At 44.6% G+C, this 15,421-nt stretch overlaps 1 protein-coding gene across 3 annotated transcripts in view; it reads right to left on the bottom strand.

Moving 5' to 3' along the window:
* ADCY8 (adenylate cyclase 8) overlaps positions 1 to 15,421 on the bottom strand; it is a 225,256-nt gene that overhangs the window by 147,952 nt on the left and 61,883 nt on the right. For all 3 annotated transcript variants that reach the window (XM_010811937.4, XM_025001640.2, NM_001192841.1), the window contains exon 3: positions 9,631 to 9,761. In XM_010811937.4, coding sequence (XP_010810239.2) covers positions 9,631 to 9,761 — 131 coding nt within the window. The remainder of the gene's footprint in view (positions 1 to 9,630; positions 9,762 to 15,421) is intronic.

Below are 15,421 nucleotides of genomic sequence, written 5' to 3'. Positions count from 1 at the left end.
AATCCTACTTGTCTGCACCCCAGTGTTCACTGTAGCACTGTCTACAACAGCCAAGACCTGGAAACAACCTAATTGTCCATCAACAGAGGAGTGGATAAAGAGGATGTGGCACATATAACAAGGGAGTATAACTCAGCCATAAAGAGGGATGAAGCTGTGCCATTTGCAGAGACCTAGAGACTGTCATACAGAGTGGAGTAAGGCAGAAGGAGAAAAACAAATATCCTGTATTGATGCATGTATATGAGATCTAGAAAAGGGTACCAATGAACCTATCTGCAAAGCAGAAATAGAGACATAGTCATAGAGAACAAACGTATGGACACCAAGGGGGGAAATGGGAGTGGGATGAAATGGGAGATTGGAATTGACATATATAAACTATTGATGAAAGTGAAAGTCGCTCAATCGTGTCTGACTCTTTGCGACCCCATGGACTGTAGTCCATGGAATTCTCCAGGCCAGAATACTGGAGTCGGTAGCCTTTCTCTTTTCCAAGGGATCTTCCCAACCCAGGGATCGAACCCAGGTCTCCTGCATTGCAGGCAGATTCTTTACCAACTGAGCCACCAGGGAAGCCCAAGGATACTGGAGTGGGTAGCCTACCCCTCCTCCAGAGGATCCTTCTGACCCAAGAATTGAACCAGGGTCTCCTGCATTGCAGGTGGATTCTTTACCAACTCAGCTGTGAGGGAAGCTCATATGATACAAAATAGATAACTCATGAGAACCTATGTATAGTACAGGGAACTTTATTCAACACTCTGTGGTGACCTAGAAGGAAATCCAAAAAAGAGGGGCTAAACGTATATATGGACTTCCCTGGTGTCTCAGCCGGTAAAGCGTCTGTCTACAATGTGAGAGACCTGGGTTCAATCCCTGGGTTGGGAAGATTCCCTGGAGAAGGAAATGGCACCCCACTCCAGTACTTCTTGCCTTGAAAATCCCATGGACGGAGGAGCTTGGTGCAGGCTACTATCCCTGGGGTCGCAAAGAGTCGGGCACGACTGAGCGACTTCACTTCACTTCAAATGTATATGTACAGATGATTTGCTCTGCTGTACAGCAGAAACTAACATGACATTGTAAAGGAACCAAACTCCAATAAAAAATTAATAAAATAGAATCCTGGACTTCCCTGGTGGCTCAGTGGTAAAGAATCCACTTGCCAGTGGAGGACGCATGGGTCTGATCCCTGATCCAGGAAGATCCCACGTGCTGCAGAGCAACTAAGCCCAGGTACTGCAACTGCTGAGCCTGTGCTCTGGAGCCTGGGAGCAACAACTATTGAGCTCATGCGCCGCAACTACTGAAACCTGAGAGCCCTAGAGCCCGAGCTCTGCAACAAGAGAAGCCACCACAATGAGAAGCCCAGGCACCCCAACTAAGAGTAACCCCTGCTCGCCACAACTAGAGAAAAGCCTGAGCAGCAGTGAAGACCCAGTGCAGCCATAAACCAATAAATAAAACCCTTTTCAAAATGGTCCACCTTAAAAAACAATCTTTGGAAAAATAAAATAAAATCCTAGTTGTCCTTCAAGACCCCATTCATATGCTAAGATTCACCTTTGATGGAGATTTCCCCCAGCATAGCTGGTCACCACACTCTCGCTCTTTGCCTAGCCTGTGGTCTCCTCTGTCAGGGCACTAATCTAATCATGTGTGCTGGGTGTGCTCCATCCATAGGTAAAGAACAGGAAGAGCGTCACCTCTGTATCCCAAACCTTAGCACGTGGTGGGCCTCATGAAATATTCCCTGAACTGAAACAACAGAAATCTTCAGAATTAAATCTTCCTTCCTCAGAGTGGTCATAGCCACCACTGGCATCCCCTGGCACCTGCTTAGAAATGCAGAATCTCATTTAACAAGAGCCCCAGGTGATTTTTGTGCATGCTTAGTTATGCAATAAGTTTGTCGAATAAAAGATAAGAAGAAACCAATGCCCTGGTTCTACTTTATTGTTCATTCTGCTACCCCCAGGTGCTGGGCTCAAGATCAGATCTTTTGACTTTAAATACAGGCTTGTAACCTTCCAAGGTGAATATACTGAAGAGGCCATATTAATTGTCAGATCTAATTTGCTTACATAAGTTGTTCATTTGGCTGAAAAAAATTAGTCACCCTGCAAATACTGTCCTCAAGGATGCTTAGCAGAATTCGCTAGACTCATTAGGAACATGAGCCGTGTGTAGACTTTTCTTCCTAACCTGTGTTTTTGGGAAGGTTATTTAACCTCTTTGAGCTTCCATTTTCTTGATAATAAAGCAGAGATCATGCAAGCTTCTCTTCAAGGTTACTCCACTTATAAATATCATTTAAATCACTTGTAAATAACAGTGTTCAGTTCAGTTCAGTCGCTCAGTCATGTCCGACTCTGCGACCCCATGAATCGCAGCACGCCAGGCCTCCCTGTCCATCACCAACTCCCGGAGTTCACTGAGACTCACGCCCATTGAGTCAGTGATGCCATCCAGCCATCTCATCCTCTGTTGTCCCCTTCTCCTCCTGCCCCCAATCCCTCCCAGCATCAGAGTCTTTTCCAGTGAGTCAACTCTTCGCATGAGGTGGCCAAAGTACTGGAGTTTTAGCTTTAGCATCATTCCTTCCAAAGAAATCCCAGGGCTGATCTCCTTCAGAATGGACTGGTTGGATCTCCTTGCAGGGTATGTAACTCCTTGTGAAAATTTTTGGGAATTGGAGAGAGGGCCACTCAAACACACCTTCAAAGCCAAGATTTCTAGCTCCACTCAATTGCATTTTGTTTATGCTGAAACCAAGCAGGTCCCTGTGGGGCTCCTGGGCACAAAAGCCTTTCTGTGCCCCCCATTTCTTGATTACACAAAATAGGGTCCATTCAGCCTCAGTGACTTTCCCTGAGTTCCAAAGGGCAGGCTCAAACAATTACTAATTAGGGAAGGGATGGGATGCAAAGACCAGGGAGGAGCAGTTAAGAAACAGTGGTGCAGCCTTGGGGCAGGGTCCTGGTTCCCCCTCAGGGGATACACACAACAATATCTTTGAGCTGTTTCCCTATACTGAAGCCCCTCCATGTAGAAGTTAACAGTATGCTGCCCACAAGCATGGAGACCCCAGACTGGTTGAAACCAGAAGGTTGATGATGCTCACATCCACTTACCTCCCTACCTGTGGATCAGAAGAGTATCCATCAGCTGATCACACCCTCTTTGAGCTATAAGACTCCTCACTGCCCCCTCCAGGTCAGCACACACTGTTTTGAGGGCAGTAGCCCACTGTGGCCCACGGCTTGACAAAGCAATAAAGCAGTTCTTTTCTACTTCACCCAAAATTCTGTCTCCAAGAATTAATTCAGTGTCTGAGTACAGAGGCTGGATTCAGCTTCAAAGTGATGATTGCCCACTTTGACAAGCCTGGCTGGGAAGAAGCAGCCAATCAAGAAATTGAGTGGACTGAGTTATGTGAGCATACGTGCAAATGTACATGCTATGGGGTCGGGTTGCAAGAGGAAGGGAGCTAGGGAGCTCGGGCAAAAAGCTAACTGTCCACCAAATCCACACCTCCCGGTCACTAGCAAAGGCCACTAGCAGGGCTCCGGCCCTCTTGTATCAGGGTGGGGTCATGTAATCAGGTCCCATCGATGGAATCTGAGCAGACTGATACGTGCCATTTCTGGGCCGAGTGTTATAAAGGCAGGTATGCCTTTTCTTTCCAAGAACAGAGTGGTGAGAACATTGACACCCATATGAAATGTAGGGGCCTTTATCCCTGAATCACCCACTGACCAGGGTATATAAGCCAGGAGGAAACTGTGTGGACAAATTATATTGAATTTATATCACTGAAAATGAGAGGTTATTTGTTAGAGCATTACCCTAACTAGCACAAGAAGAGTCTTAAATATATGGGGAGTAAGGGAAGAGAAATAGAACTGGACAGATGGGACTGGAAGCCCAAATGGTTTGCCATAAAAAGCCGAGTAGCCAGGTGGAGCTCCAGAACAAAGCTGGTGAAGTCTCAGATGTTTATAGCTGAAATCAACTTGACAGTCCAAATGTTTTGTCCATTTCAAGCAGCTAGGCTTTTGAATTAGGGAAACGGAGGTACAGAAAGACAAAATGATACCGGAGATGTGCCTCATAGGAAGTGCTCTAGGATGCATGCAAACCCGGAGCTGCTCGATGCAGTCCACCCTGGGACACTCATGTCCCCAAGCATGGCTCCTCTTACCACTCCTTATCAGGACAGGATGCAATGAGCTGTATGAAATATAACTGAGCTGGACATTTAGAGCAGACTATTTTTAGGGAAAGGTCACAACATAAAAACGACATAAAAGCAACTGAGAAGAAAGAATGATCCAGGTGGGTTGCCTGGAAGAGAGGGACAGAATGAGAACTACCTTTCAAAAATGCCACCTGCCTGCACTGGGTGTGGTCTGGGAGCCGGGGTAAGGCTGTCCTCCTCTGCTTTTTTATTTTTGAATCTCCGGTCCTATTTTAGTTTTCAGTAGCCTTGTTGTGGGCAGGAGAGGCTTCACTGCCCCACATTGAGAGCATCTTCCCAGGACCTGCGGGGCTGTGGGCATCTGACCATCAATGCCTCTATGAACAGCAGGGAGGGGCGCCTCCAGCTGCCAGGATCTTTGCACATTCTTCTCCCATTAGAAACGGCTCCTTCACCACGAGCTCAGGCTGCTGGAGAATGTAGGGCAGCAAACTCAATCTTAATTTAGTGTGGCTCCAAGTTCTGGAAAGGAATCTGGAGCACAAAAGCTCAGTTCAATGGCTGAAAATAAATGGGCGAGGTGCAGAGAGCAGAAGTAACTTTAGTTGTCCTCCACTAAGGGAAGTCCTGGAAATTGATTAATGCAGAAGGAACCCCAAACGTGTTACTTATTGAACTTAAAGCTCCCAAGTATGTTGATATGGGCATGTAGCCTTCTTTATATTTTTACTTATAAATATTTACTTCTATATATTTTTAGGGTAATTTCTTTCTCTCCTCTTTCTCCATGGTGACAGGAACTTTTGTAATTTGTCATATACCTATTTTATAATACGCCATATTTCATTACAGTTATACTTCATTAAATTACATATCATTATACTTATACATAATGAGAAATGCTGGACTGGAAGAAACACAAGCTGGAATCAAGATTGCCAGGAGAAATATCAATAACCTCAGATATGCAGATGACACCACCCTTATGGCAGAAAGTGAAGAGGAACTAAAAAGCCTCTTGATGAAAGTCAAAGAGGAGAGTGAAAAAGTGGGCTTAAAGCTCAACATTCAGAAAACGAAGATCATGGCATCCGGTCCCACCACTTCATGGGAAATAGATGGGGAAACAGTGGAAACAGTGTCAGACTTTATTTTTTTGGGCTCCAAAATCACTGCAGATGGTGACCGCAGCCATGAAATTAAAAGATGCTTACTCCTTGGAAGGAAAGTTATGACCAACCTAGATAGCATATTCAAAAGCAGAGACATTACTTTGCTAACTAAGGTTCATCTAGTCAAGGCTATGGTTTTTCCTGTGGTCATGTGTGGATGTGAGAGTTGGACTGTGAAGAAGGCTGAGCACTGAAGAATTGATGCTTTTAAACTGTGGTGTTGGAGAAGACTCTTGAGAGTCTCTTGGACTGCAAGGAGTTCCAACCAGTCCATTCTGAAGGAGATCAGCCCTAGGATTTCTTTGGAAGGAATGATGCTAAAGCTGAAACCCCAGTACTTTGGCCACCTCATGTGAAGAGTTGACTCATTGGCAAAGACTCTGATGCTGGGAGGGATTGAGGGCAGAAGGAGAAGGGGACGAGAGAGGATGAGATGGCTGGATGGCATCACTGACTCGATGGACGTGAATCTGGGTGAACTCCGGGAGTTGGTGATGGACAGGGAGGCCTGGCATGCTGCGATTCATGGGGTCGCAAAGAGTCGGACACGACTGAGCGACTGATCTGATACTTATACTTGGGCTTCCCAGATGGCGCTAGCGCTAAAGAACTTGCCTGCCAATGCAGGAGATACAAGAGACATGGGTTTGATCCCTGGGTTGGGATGTTCCCTTGAACGAGGTCATGGCAACCCACATCAGTATTCTTGCCTGAAGAATCCCATGGACAGAGAAGCCTGGCAAGTTACACTCCATGGGGTCACAGAGAGTCGGACACAACTAAAGTGACTGAGCACATACGCATGTATGCTTATACATAAATCGTTATGCTATGTCAATACATACTTAATGTCATATATATCAAATATTTATTATATGTTTTGTATTTTTCATATTTATATCTCATTGTTCTGCCTTTACTTGTGCTGATTCCTCTGTCCAGGATTCCTTTCCTTGTTTTTTTTCATTTGGCTGACTCAACTTCAAAGAAGCAAATAAGAATCATCTTATCTAGGAATGTTTCTCTACCCACCTCCATCCCCACTCCAGGCCTTCTTTTTATGGTCTCTTAGCTCTTGCCTGGAAAATCCCATGGATGGAGGAGCCTGGAAGGCTGCAGTCCATGGGGTTGCTGGGAGTTGGACACGACTGAGCGACTTCACTTTCACTTTTCACTTTTCACTTTCATGCTTTGGAGAAGGAAATGGCAACCCACTCCAGTGTTCTTGCCTGGAGAATCCCAGGGACAGGGCAGCCTGGTGAGCTGCTGTCTATGGGGTCGCAGAGTCGGACACGACTGAAGCGACTTAGCGGCAGCAGCAGCAGCATCCTTTGCTTATTTTAATAATAGAACCTCATACTGGATTATAGTTATTGGTACTGCCCTGAGCCTGTTCTGCAACTGGTATTGATGGGTTCCCATTGACTGTGGGACCAGTTCCTTGATCTGGATTGTATCTTTTTTTAGAGATGCTGTTTAACAAGGGACTCTTTGCAAACTCAAGCTTCTAAACCAGTGTATCTCAATTCTTGGCTGAGAATCTCAATGACCCATATTTAAACACCCTCTAAAGGGTGGTGGTAGAATCAAGCTTTCTGCCAGACTTACTTTCACACGAGCCCTGGCGCACCAGAAAAACACCCAGGGATGCTGGTAAGAAGGAAAAGTTGTTCTTTGGTTCTACCGAAGTCAGGAGGAAAGGAACTAAGAGGGTACACCAGTGATTTTTAGAGCTGGTCAACCTATAGATTTCCCCAGTGCTTGGGAAATTCCCACCCTATGATATTTGCTGGGAGGGAGACACAATTTTACTGGACAAGCTGAAAAGTTAGATTGTTTGCTTCTTTGTTACTCGTGGGGAATGACTGGGGCTCAGCCAATTGGACACATACGTGTGCCTCAGGCTTGCTTAACTTGAGATGCAAAGAGGCAGGGTCAGGAGGTGGTCAGAGGCAGCCAAATCCAGACTCTGGGGCTGCAGGAGGAATGCTGTGTGCAGGGGTGGAGTCTGGGACAGGGCTGGTAGCACAGGGAATGGATTCTTCAGGAACAGAGGAAGCAGCCAGTGTCCTTACTGGCCCGGTGCCCTGCTGTGACGTTGGCTGTGCTTTCAACTTCATTCTGGCCCATTTCCTGAGCCTGCCTCTCCATCCTTCCGCAGTGACTCTGGGAGCCACCACGTGGCCTTTCACTACATTTCTTTTACAACAGCCAGGGTTGGATTCTTTATTTTTTTTTAAAAAAAAGCATCAGTTTTCATTTATTTCAATTCAGAGAATAAAAATTGACTTGATTTATCTTTCATTCATTTGCTATAATGACTTAGAAAACCAATTACTAATAAATGTTTAAGAATTTTAAATTGTAAAATATTACTAAGATATTAAATATCCTATACAAAATTTTCATAAATATGTCCATAAGTAAACTTTGTATGAACCAAGGAAAAGAGAAACTATTTTTTGCTTATTTTGAGTTATAAAAAATAAGATCTTAAAACCAACAAATACTGCTCCACATTTACAAGTGATGCTGTTTTACAAATTTTTCAGCTCGTGGACTTTAACAGGGTTGGATTTTTTTTTGCTTGCAACCATTAAAATGTCTGAAACAATCTACAATATGCTTAATGCTCTATGATACGCTTATACCCATCCTTCGCTTTGTATATATCTTCACTGACATAATCTGTATAAACCACTATAAGGTGGCTGTTAAAATGCCCAGTTTATAGAGGAAGATCCTGAGATACAGGTATGTAAATTGCCCACAGTCATACACGAGGAAGAGTGAGAACTGGAATTCTAAACTGGTCTGCCTCATTAAAGGGCTTCCCTGGTGGCTCAGACAGTAAAAAATCCACCTGTGATACAATAGATACTGCTTCCATCTATGGGTTGGGAAGATCCTTGGAGAAGGGAATGGCTACCATTCCTTTGGGAGGGCACTCCAGTATTCTTGCCTGGAGAATTTCATGGACAGAGAAGCCTGGTGGGCTACAGTCTGGGGTTCATGTAGTTCATGGGCTACAGTGCGACTCATGCAAAGAGTCAGACACGACTGAGTTACAATCACTTTCACTTTTTCACTGCCTCATTAAGGAGCCCCCAACCCCACCCCTCTGATTTTCACTACATACTATATCATCTGGCACAGAGGAGGCACTGATGGATGGATGGATGGGTGAAGCAATAATAGATGGTTGGGTGGATGGATGGATGGATGAGTGGGTGGCCAAAAATATATTTGCAAAACAAAAATAAGCTGTAATCCTTTTTTTGTATTGTTTTAAAGACATTATGGGATTTCCCTGGTGGCATAGACGGTAAAGAATCCACCTGCAATGTGGGAGATCCAAGTTCGATCCCTTGGTAGGGAAGATCCCCTGGAGAAGAGAAAGGCTACCCACTCCAGTATTCTTGCCTAGAGAATCCTATGAACAGAGGAGCCTGGTGGGCTACAGTCCATGGGGTTGCAAAGAGTCGGACACGACTTAATGACTAAACTACCAAATCTCTGTAGGTCGCTCAGCAAGAGCTGTGTGCATTAAGGAAGCCCCTTGACCTGATGAAGCCTCAGTGTGCTGATCTGAATGGAGAATCAAAAGACCCATTTTTTGTTGTTATAAAACAGCCTATGGGAACATGCTCAGAGCCTTGCTTGGTGTATGTGAGGTTCTAATACTTTAGTGTATCTCAAATTCGCCAGAGTTCGAAAAAGTGGTGATGAGCATTGATGAGGAGGAACCAGGACTACAGCTCAGCTCAGAAGGGAGCCCTGAATGGGACATTCACAGCCCCTCATGACTTGACCCTTGTCTGCCAAGGTAGATGGGCTTGTTCCAGACAAGTCAGGGCATAGATAGGAATCTATACAATGGAAGTGACTTAGCATGCATAAGAAATATAAAGAAGGAACATGTGTAATCGCCCCTGAAGCCTCCAGATCATATTCTGGAATCATTTTTTCCCATAAAAGTATAAAAAGCTCTTGTTTTTCCTACTCAAAATGTAAAGGCAGGCAAGCCTGCTGCAGGGGAGCCAGGCAAGAGGTTGATTAGCAAATATAACTGCATTTCTCTGACATTCTTCTGGAGGCTCAATTTGGAAGTGTTAAACTCTCTGATGAATAATCACTAGTTAATGAGTTAATCAATCACATGAAGAAAGGCGCTGACATTTAGGCAGACAGAAATCATGGCGGTGAGGTGAGAGCAGCCAGGGCAGAGACGGAGGTGGGGGTCTTGTTGCTCACCTGACATTCTCGTAGCGATGGATGTAGATCCGGTGGAACTGATGCTGTAGGTGCTCGTCTTCCACGTTGGTCATGTCATTGATCATCTCCAGGACAACAAAACGAGGAAGCACGGACAGCACAAGTCGCTCCTGGGACAAACCAACACAAAGGTGAGAACTAAAGTATTGCTGCTCTATCAGTAAGCAAAGGACATTAGAGCCATCAAGCCATGAGATTACAGCTGCCCTGACGGTGAGCCCTGAGGGAACTCAGGATGGAGACAAAGGAGCCGCCCACTGCCAAGCCCATGTAGCAGTCAAGTGGCTGCAACTACCCTGGACCACGCACCCTGAGGAAACTCCGATGAGGAAACACATGATACTTGTCTCAGAGAGCGGAGCTGCATATCAAAAGCATGATTTCAATGAGCCCAGATGCTCATATCTTCCCTTACACAGAAAAGCGCCAAATTCCTTAAGGAGAGATGTTTGATTTTCTTTTGTTAACAGTACTCCTTTGATGTTCCAACTACCTGGTCTCTTGTTGCAAAAACTCTTATATATCCTGGCTCCCCCTTCCGCCCTTGCCTCTTAGACAGTTTTCTCAGCATGTCTGAGATGCTGTGTTCCAGGCTTGAAATCCTCAGAAAGTCTGCTGAATAAAACACAAATGTTAGGGGAGTGGGTAAATTTCCTCGGTTCTGTCTCGTCACAACAAAAATTTGAAGCGACGGACGTTAAAGCCCTCGGCACGTCACAGCTCTCGGACAGTGTTACAGCTCTGCATTATAGCTCAGTTTTATTTAGAAAATAAAAGGAAAATACATCCTTGAGACATGAGTGTATGCTGACCCAAAAGACACAAAGAGAAAACAGAGAAAGAGAGAGAAAGAGAGACAGAGAGAGTGTGTGTACATGCGCACACACAGAGAGACCCCGGGCCCTTTGGCTCCTCTTTTATATGTTCTTTTCCTCCCCCTGGGCCTGCCCTATGTAAATTGGGCTAACCAGGGCTGCTGTTTGTTCTACCTGAGGTCCCACTCAGGTCCTCGGACATTCCTTTGTTCTATTTTCGCAGTCTTTCCCCTTCCTTGTCTTTTAGCCACCGCCATTCTGGTGGTGGAAAAAGCCATCCTTTTTCCTATTCTAACTACCTAACAGTAACTATCAACTTTTAGTTTGTGCAATTTTTTTCCAGTCAACAAGGGACAGTCTTGTTAAACTGATCACTGGGTCTCAGAAGGGTGGATGAAGCATGTAGAAGTCATGGGGCTCTTGGCTGAACTTCTTGAGGAACTATTGATTTTCTACCATTCTAGGAACATGACAAATGTCTACTGAGTCCTTGTTATTTTCTGGGCGCCATGCTGAGTGTTGGTAGATGGTGGTGAACCAAATGGATGAGAGCCCTACTATTGTGAAGCTTACATTCTAAAAGGAGATACAGACATTGAATACAACACACCCAAACATGCCCACACACGTTAATGTGTAACAAATGCCAAGAAGAGCAGGTCATGATCAGAGATTATGATGGTTGATGACATGATCCAAACTGGGGGTCAGGAATGACCTTCCTGAGGAACTGACATGTAAATGAATTTCTGAAAGTTTGGAATGAGCCAGCCTTGTGTAGTGTAAGAAGAGAGCCCCAGGAAGAGCACACAGTGAGTGCAAATGTCCTGAGGCCAATGGAGAGCAATGGTGTGGCCGGAGGGTGGTAAGAGAGGAGTGTGGTGATATGCAGTGAAGTTGGAGGTGTAGATAAATGTGTCAGGCCTGCCTAAGATGTTAGCATTTAATTCCAACTAAAACCGGAAGCCACTGCATGCTACTAAGCAGAGCAATGACATAAGCTGATTGATATTTTAAAAGAACATCCTTGGCTGTGGTTTGGAGAATGAATTGTCAGAAGGGGCTAAGGGTGTGGGCACGGAGACAGGTGAGAGGTGATGGGGAGATACGGTCTACAGGACTGGCAACCAGAGGGATGGCAGGAGAGAAAGAGGCTGTAACCATGGTGATAGCTAGGTTTTTGAGTTTGGTTAATGGGAAGCATGTGCTACATTCCCTGAAACGGGGAACATGGGAGAGGAATCAGGCTCAGAAGACATCAACTCTTCCTCAAGAGGAAAGGAAACCAGACACATATAGCCTGAAAATAGGAACCCAACACTTGTCAGAAAAATGTTTTACCATGTGACCAACACGGTAGATAAAAACAAAACAACCCATTGACTAGCAACATGAACTAAATCCTAAAAAGATCTTGTGCTGTGGGAACTACGCAAGGATCTGCTTCTTTCTTTTTCTATAATTTGCTCTAGTATGGAAAGGAGTTTAAGACAGATACATTTTATTATTATTATTAATTTTCAAAATTTAAGTATAGTTGATTGACAATGCTAATTGTGCATTAATTTCTGCTGTACACCAAAGTGATTCAGTTACACAAACATATATATATACATTCTTTTTAAATACTCTTTTCCATTGTGGTTTATCATAGGATATTGAATATAGTTCTCTGTTCAAACAGTAGGACCTGGCTGTTTATCTGTTCAACCTATAACAGCTTATATCTGCTGACACCAACCACGCACTCCATGCCTCCCCCAACCCCTCCCCCTAAGACAGGTGCATTTTAATCATCATAGTTTCTCATATCTTCATAGATATTTATGGATCCTAAGTATTTTCACCATTCATTCTTTCATTTGTTCCTCACAAAACCCTGAAAAGAAGCAGGCACAAATAATTAGCTTCACTTAGCCGACAGACTGAATCAAGTCAAATCACTTGCATGACCTGAACAGTTACCACATGGCAAAGCCAGGACGCAATCCTTTGCCACGCTTTTCCTGGATGGGATTCTTGGTGAGATGGGGAAAGCCTCAGGTTCTAAGTCTGACTGGAGTTCAGATCCTGCCTTCATCCCTCAATAATAAGGTAACACTAGGTGAACTACATCCTCTCTCTGAGACTTAGTTCCCTGATTTGGGAAATAGTGATAATATCATCTACTTCACAAGGCTGCAATGAAAATTCAATGAAATAAAATACGGCAAGTGCTGGAGTTAATTCCCACCTGCTTCCTCTTTGCTCTATTTAGCCCTCCTCTCATATGAAGGGCTTTATCAATGAAGTGTCCACAGAGCTTCACATGATGAGGTTTTTCCTCTTGGGAAAGCTGTCCCATTGTGGGGCTGAGAAGCCTGCTTCCTGCAAACGCCCCTGCCTGATGTCCATTTCATGCTTATTATGCTATCTGTCAGTTTCCAGGTACTTGTGATCCAGTTCAGGTAATTGCTGCTGGATGGGAGTCGGTCCTCATCATGGCTTTGAGGGGCACTCAGAGCCTCAAAACTGTAGGTACTAAAGAAATATTTCCTAAACAAATGAGTGAATAGAGAGATGGCAGAGACTGTGTTCAGCTCATGACTGCATCTATTTCCATGGCCATCACTGTCCCTGGCATGGACTATTTAATTAATTTAATTAAATCTATTTAACTAATTATTAAATAGATTCTTTAAGTGGCAGTGCACATTCAGTCTTCAAGTATGGGATAGACACTTTATGGGAGACTTTTATTTTTTTATTTTTAGAAAACATTTTAATTTCAGTGTGTTCCCAGATGACTAAAAAATTTAAACTTATTACAAATTATCATACAGAAGAGCTTTTTATGACCAAACCATTTCATGTTTTGTTTTCTGACTATTAGTTCTGGGACACTGGTGAACAGAACAACAGATATTATTTAGGAGGTAGATGCACCTTGTTTGCAAACAGAAATAGATTTTTTGTTTGTTTCCTTTGTTTTACAATTCCAGAAACACAAGAATTTAACATTAAATACCTTTTAATAATCAACAGGGAATAATCATAATATTGTCCCCATTAATTCTGAAGATATATTTCATAAAATTCAACATCTTTATGGGAGATTTTCAAAATAAAATTTTAATAGCAAAATTCTCCAGCACCCAGGTTTGCCAGCCTCTAGCTAGTCTGGCTGGAGAAGGCAATGGCAACCCACTCCAGTACTCTTGCCTGGGAAATCCCATGGACAGAGGAACCTGGTAGGCTGCAGTCCATGGGGTCACTAAGAGTCAGACACGACTGAAAGACTTCACTTTCACTTTTCACTTTCATGCGTTGGAGAAGGAAATGGCAACCCACTCCAGTGTTCTTGCCTGGAGAATCCCAGGGACGGGGGAGCCTGGTGGGCTGCCATCTATGGGGTCGCACAGAGTCGGACACGACTGAAGTGACTTAGCAGCAGCAGCAGCGGCTAGTCTGGCTACTGCCAACTGCCCCAGCTCCCCACCCTGTAAGGCATTGTCTTCCAGATGATGGGAAATTGCCTGGAGTCTGCTTATAAAAGCCCATTTTCAACACTTCTGCTTCCCTCAGATTTGCTAGCTGCTTGAGAAACATCATTCAAATCCCCTGAAAACACAGTCTGAAAAAAAAAATGGGAAAGTTTGCCCCTTAATACAATTCCCAAGTCTTACTGAGGTAGAATATCAGATTTTCTGGCTTTGGAGATCAGAGGTACAAGACTCTCTCCTGTAGCCAGACTGTACCCTATACCCAGGGCGGCCTTTGTACTCACATTCTGCACGACTTTCTCTCCCTGGTTTTTGTCATTTGCATGAAAAGGGGCCCCCGGGTGGATTTCAAGGGCCTCAGTGGCTCCTGCCTGGACTTGCCTCTCATCTAACTGGCTCTATTCCAGTCAGCAAAATGGCTTCAGGGGCATCTATTGCTACAGCACACCCGGAGGGGGAAGTCAAGGTGAAAACAATGAGGGAGTTAGCACCCTCATTTTATGCAAATGCTTGTCCTGGAGGAGAGAAAGAAAGCAGGGCAGTCCTCTAGGCAGGCAGTACTTCCAAGCTTGCTTGCACCTATGCTTCTGAATGGCTTTGGGAAGAACTCACCATTCAGACCCTCGCAAACCGGAGACCTCCCAATACTCTCTGTACCGTAGGCCAAGCAAGGTCAACTGCAGTATAGGTCCAGGCTCTGGCGAGAGGCTTATCCTGGGGTTATAGATAATATCTTTAAAAAAAATGTTTATTTATTTGTTTGCGCTGTGTCTTAGCTGCAGCATGTGGGGTCTTTAGTGGCAGCAGGCAAATTCCTAGTCAAGGTGTGTGAACTCCTACTTGCGGCTTGAGGGATCCAACTTCCTGACTAGGGACTGAACCCAGGGACCCTGGATTGGGAGCTTGGAGTCCCAGACACTGGCCCACCAGGGAAGTCCCCCATAATATTTTATTTTAAAGTGATCGCTCATTGTGTAGCAAGCCAAGTGCTTTGCATTCAGTATCTAATCAAAACTTCACATTAACCATGCATGCATGCTAAGCCACTTCAGTTGTGTCCAACTCTTTGCGACCCCATGTACCATAGCCCATCAGGCTCCTCTGTCCAAGGGTTTCTCCAGGCAAGAATGGTGGAGTGGGTTGCCATGTCCTCCTTCAGGGGATTCTTCCTGACCCAGGAATTGAACTCCTGTCTCTTAAAATCTCTTGCATTGACAGGTGTGTCCTTTACCAGGAGAGCCACCTGTTAGCCCATAGTCGTGTGAAATGGAGTATTTGCTCTTATCAATAAACAAGGATGTGACAGCCATCAGGGATTTCCGGCCTCCAAATGTGAATCTCTGAGCCCAGAGAGCACCCAAAAGGGAAAACAATGCCTGTGATCCATTTTCTGCGTCCTCCCTACAGTGAATGAGGAACCAGGGATATAAATAAACCAAGAAGCAGGATGCTGGCCCAGACATCTGAGATGCA

Source organism: Bos taurus, chromosome 14 (genome assembly GCF_002263795.3).
Source record: "Bos taurus isolate L1 Dominette 01449 registration number 42190680 breed Hereford chromosome 14, ARS-UCD2.0, whole genome shotgun sequence".
NCBI classification, from domain to species: Eukaryota; Metazoa; Chordata; class Mammalia; order Artiodactyla; family Bovidae; genus Bos; species Bos taurus.
This window is presented reverse-complemented; position numbering and strand designations above follow the sequence as displayed.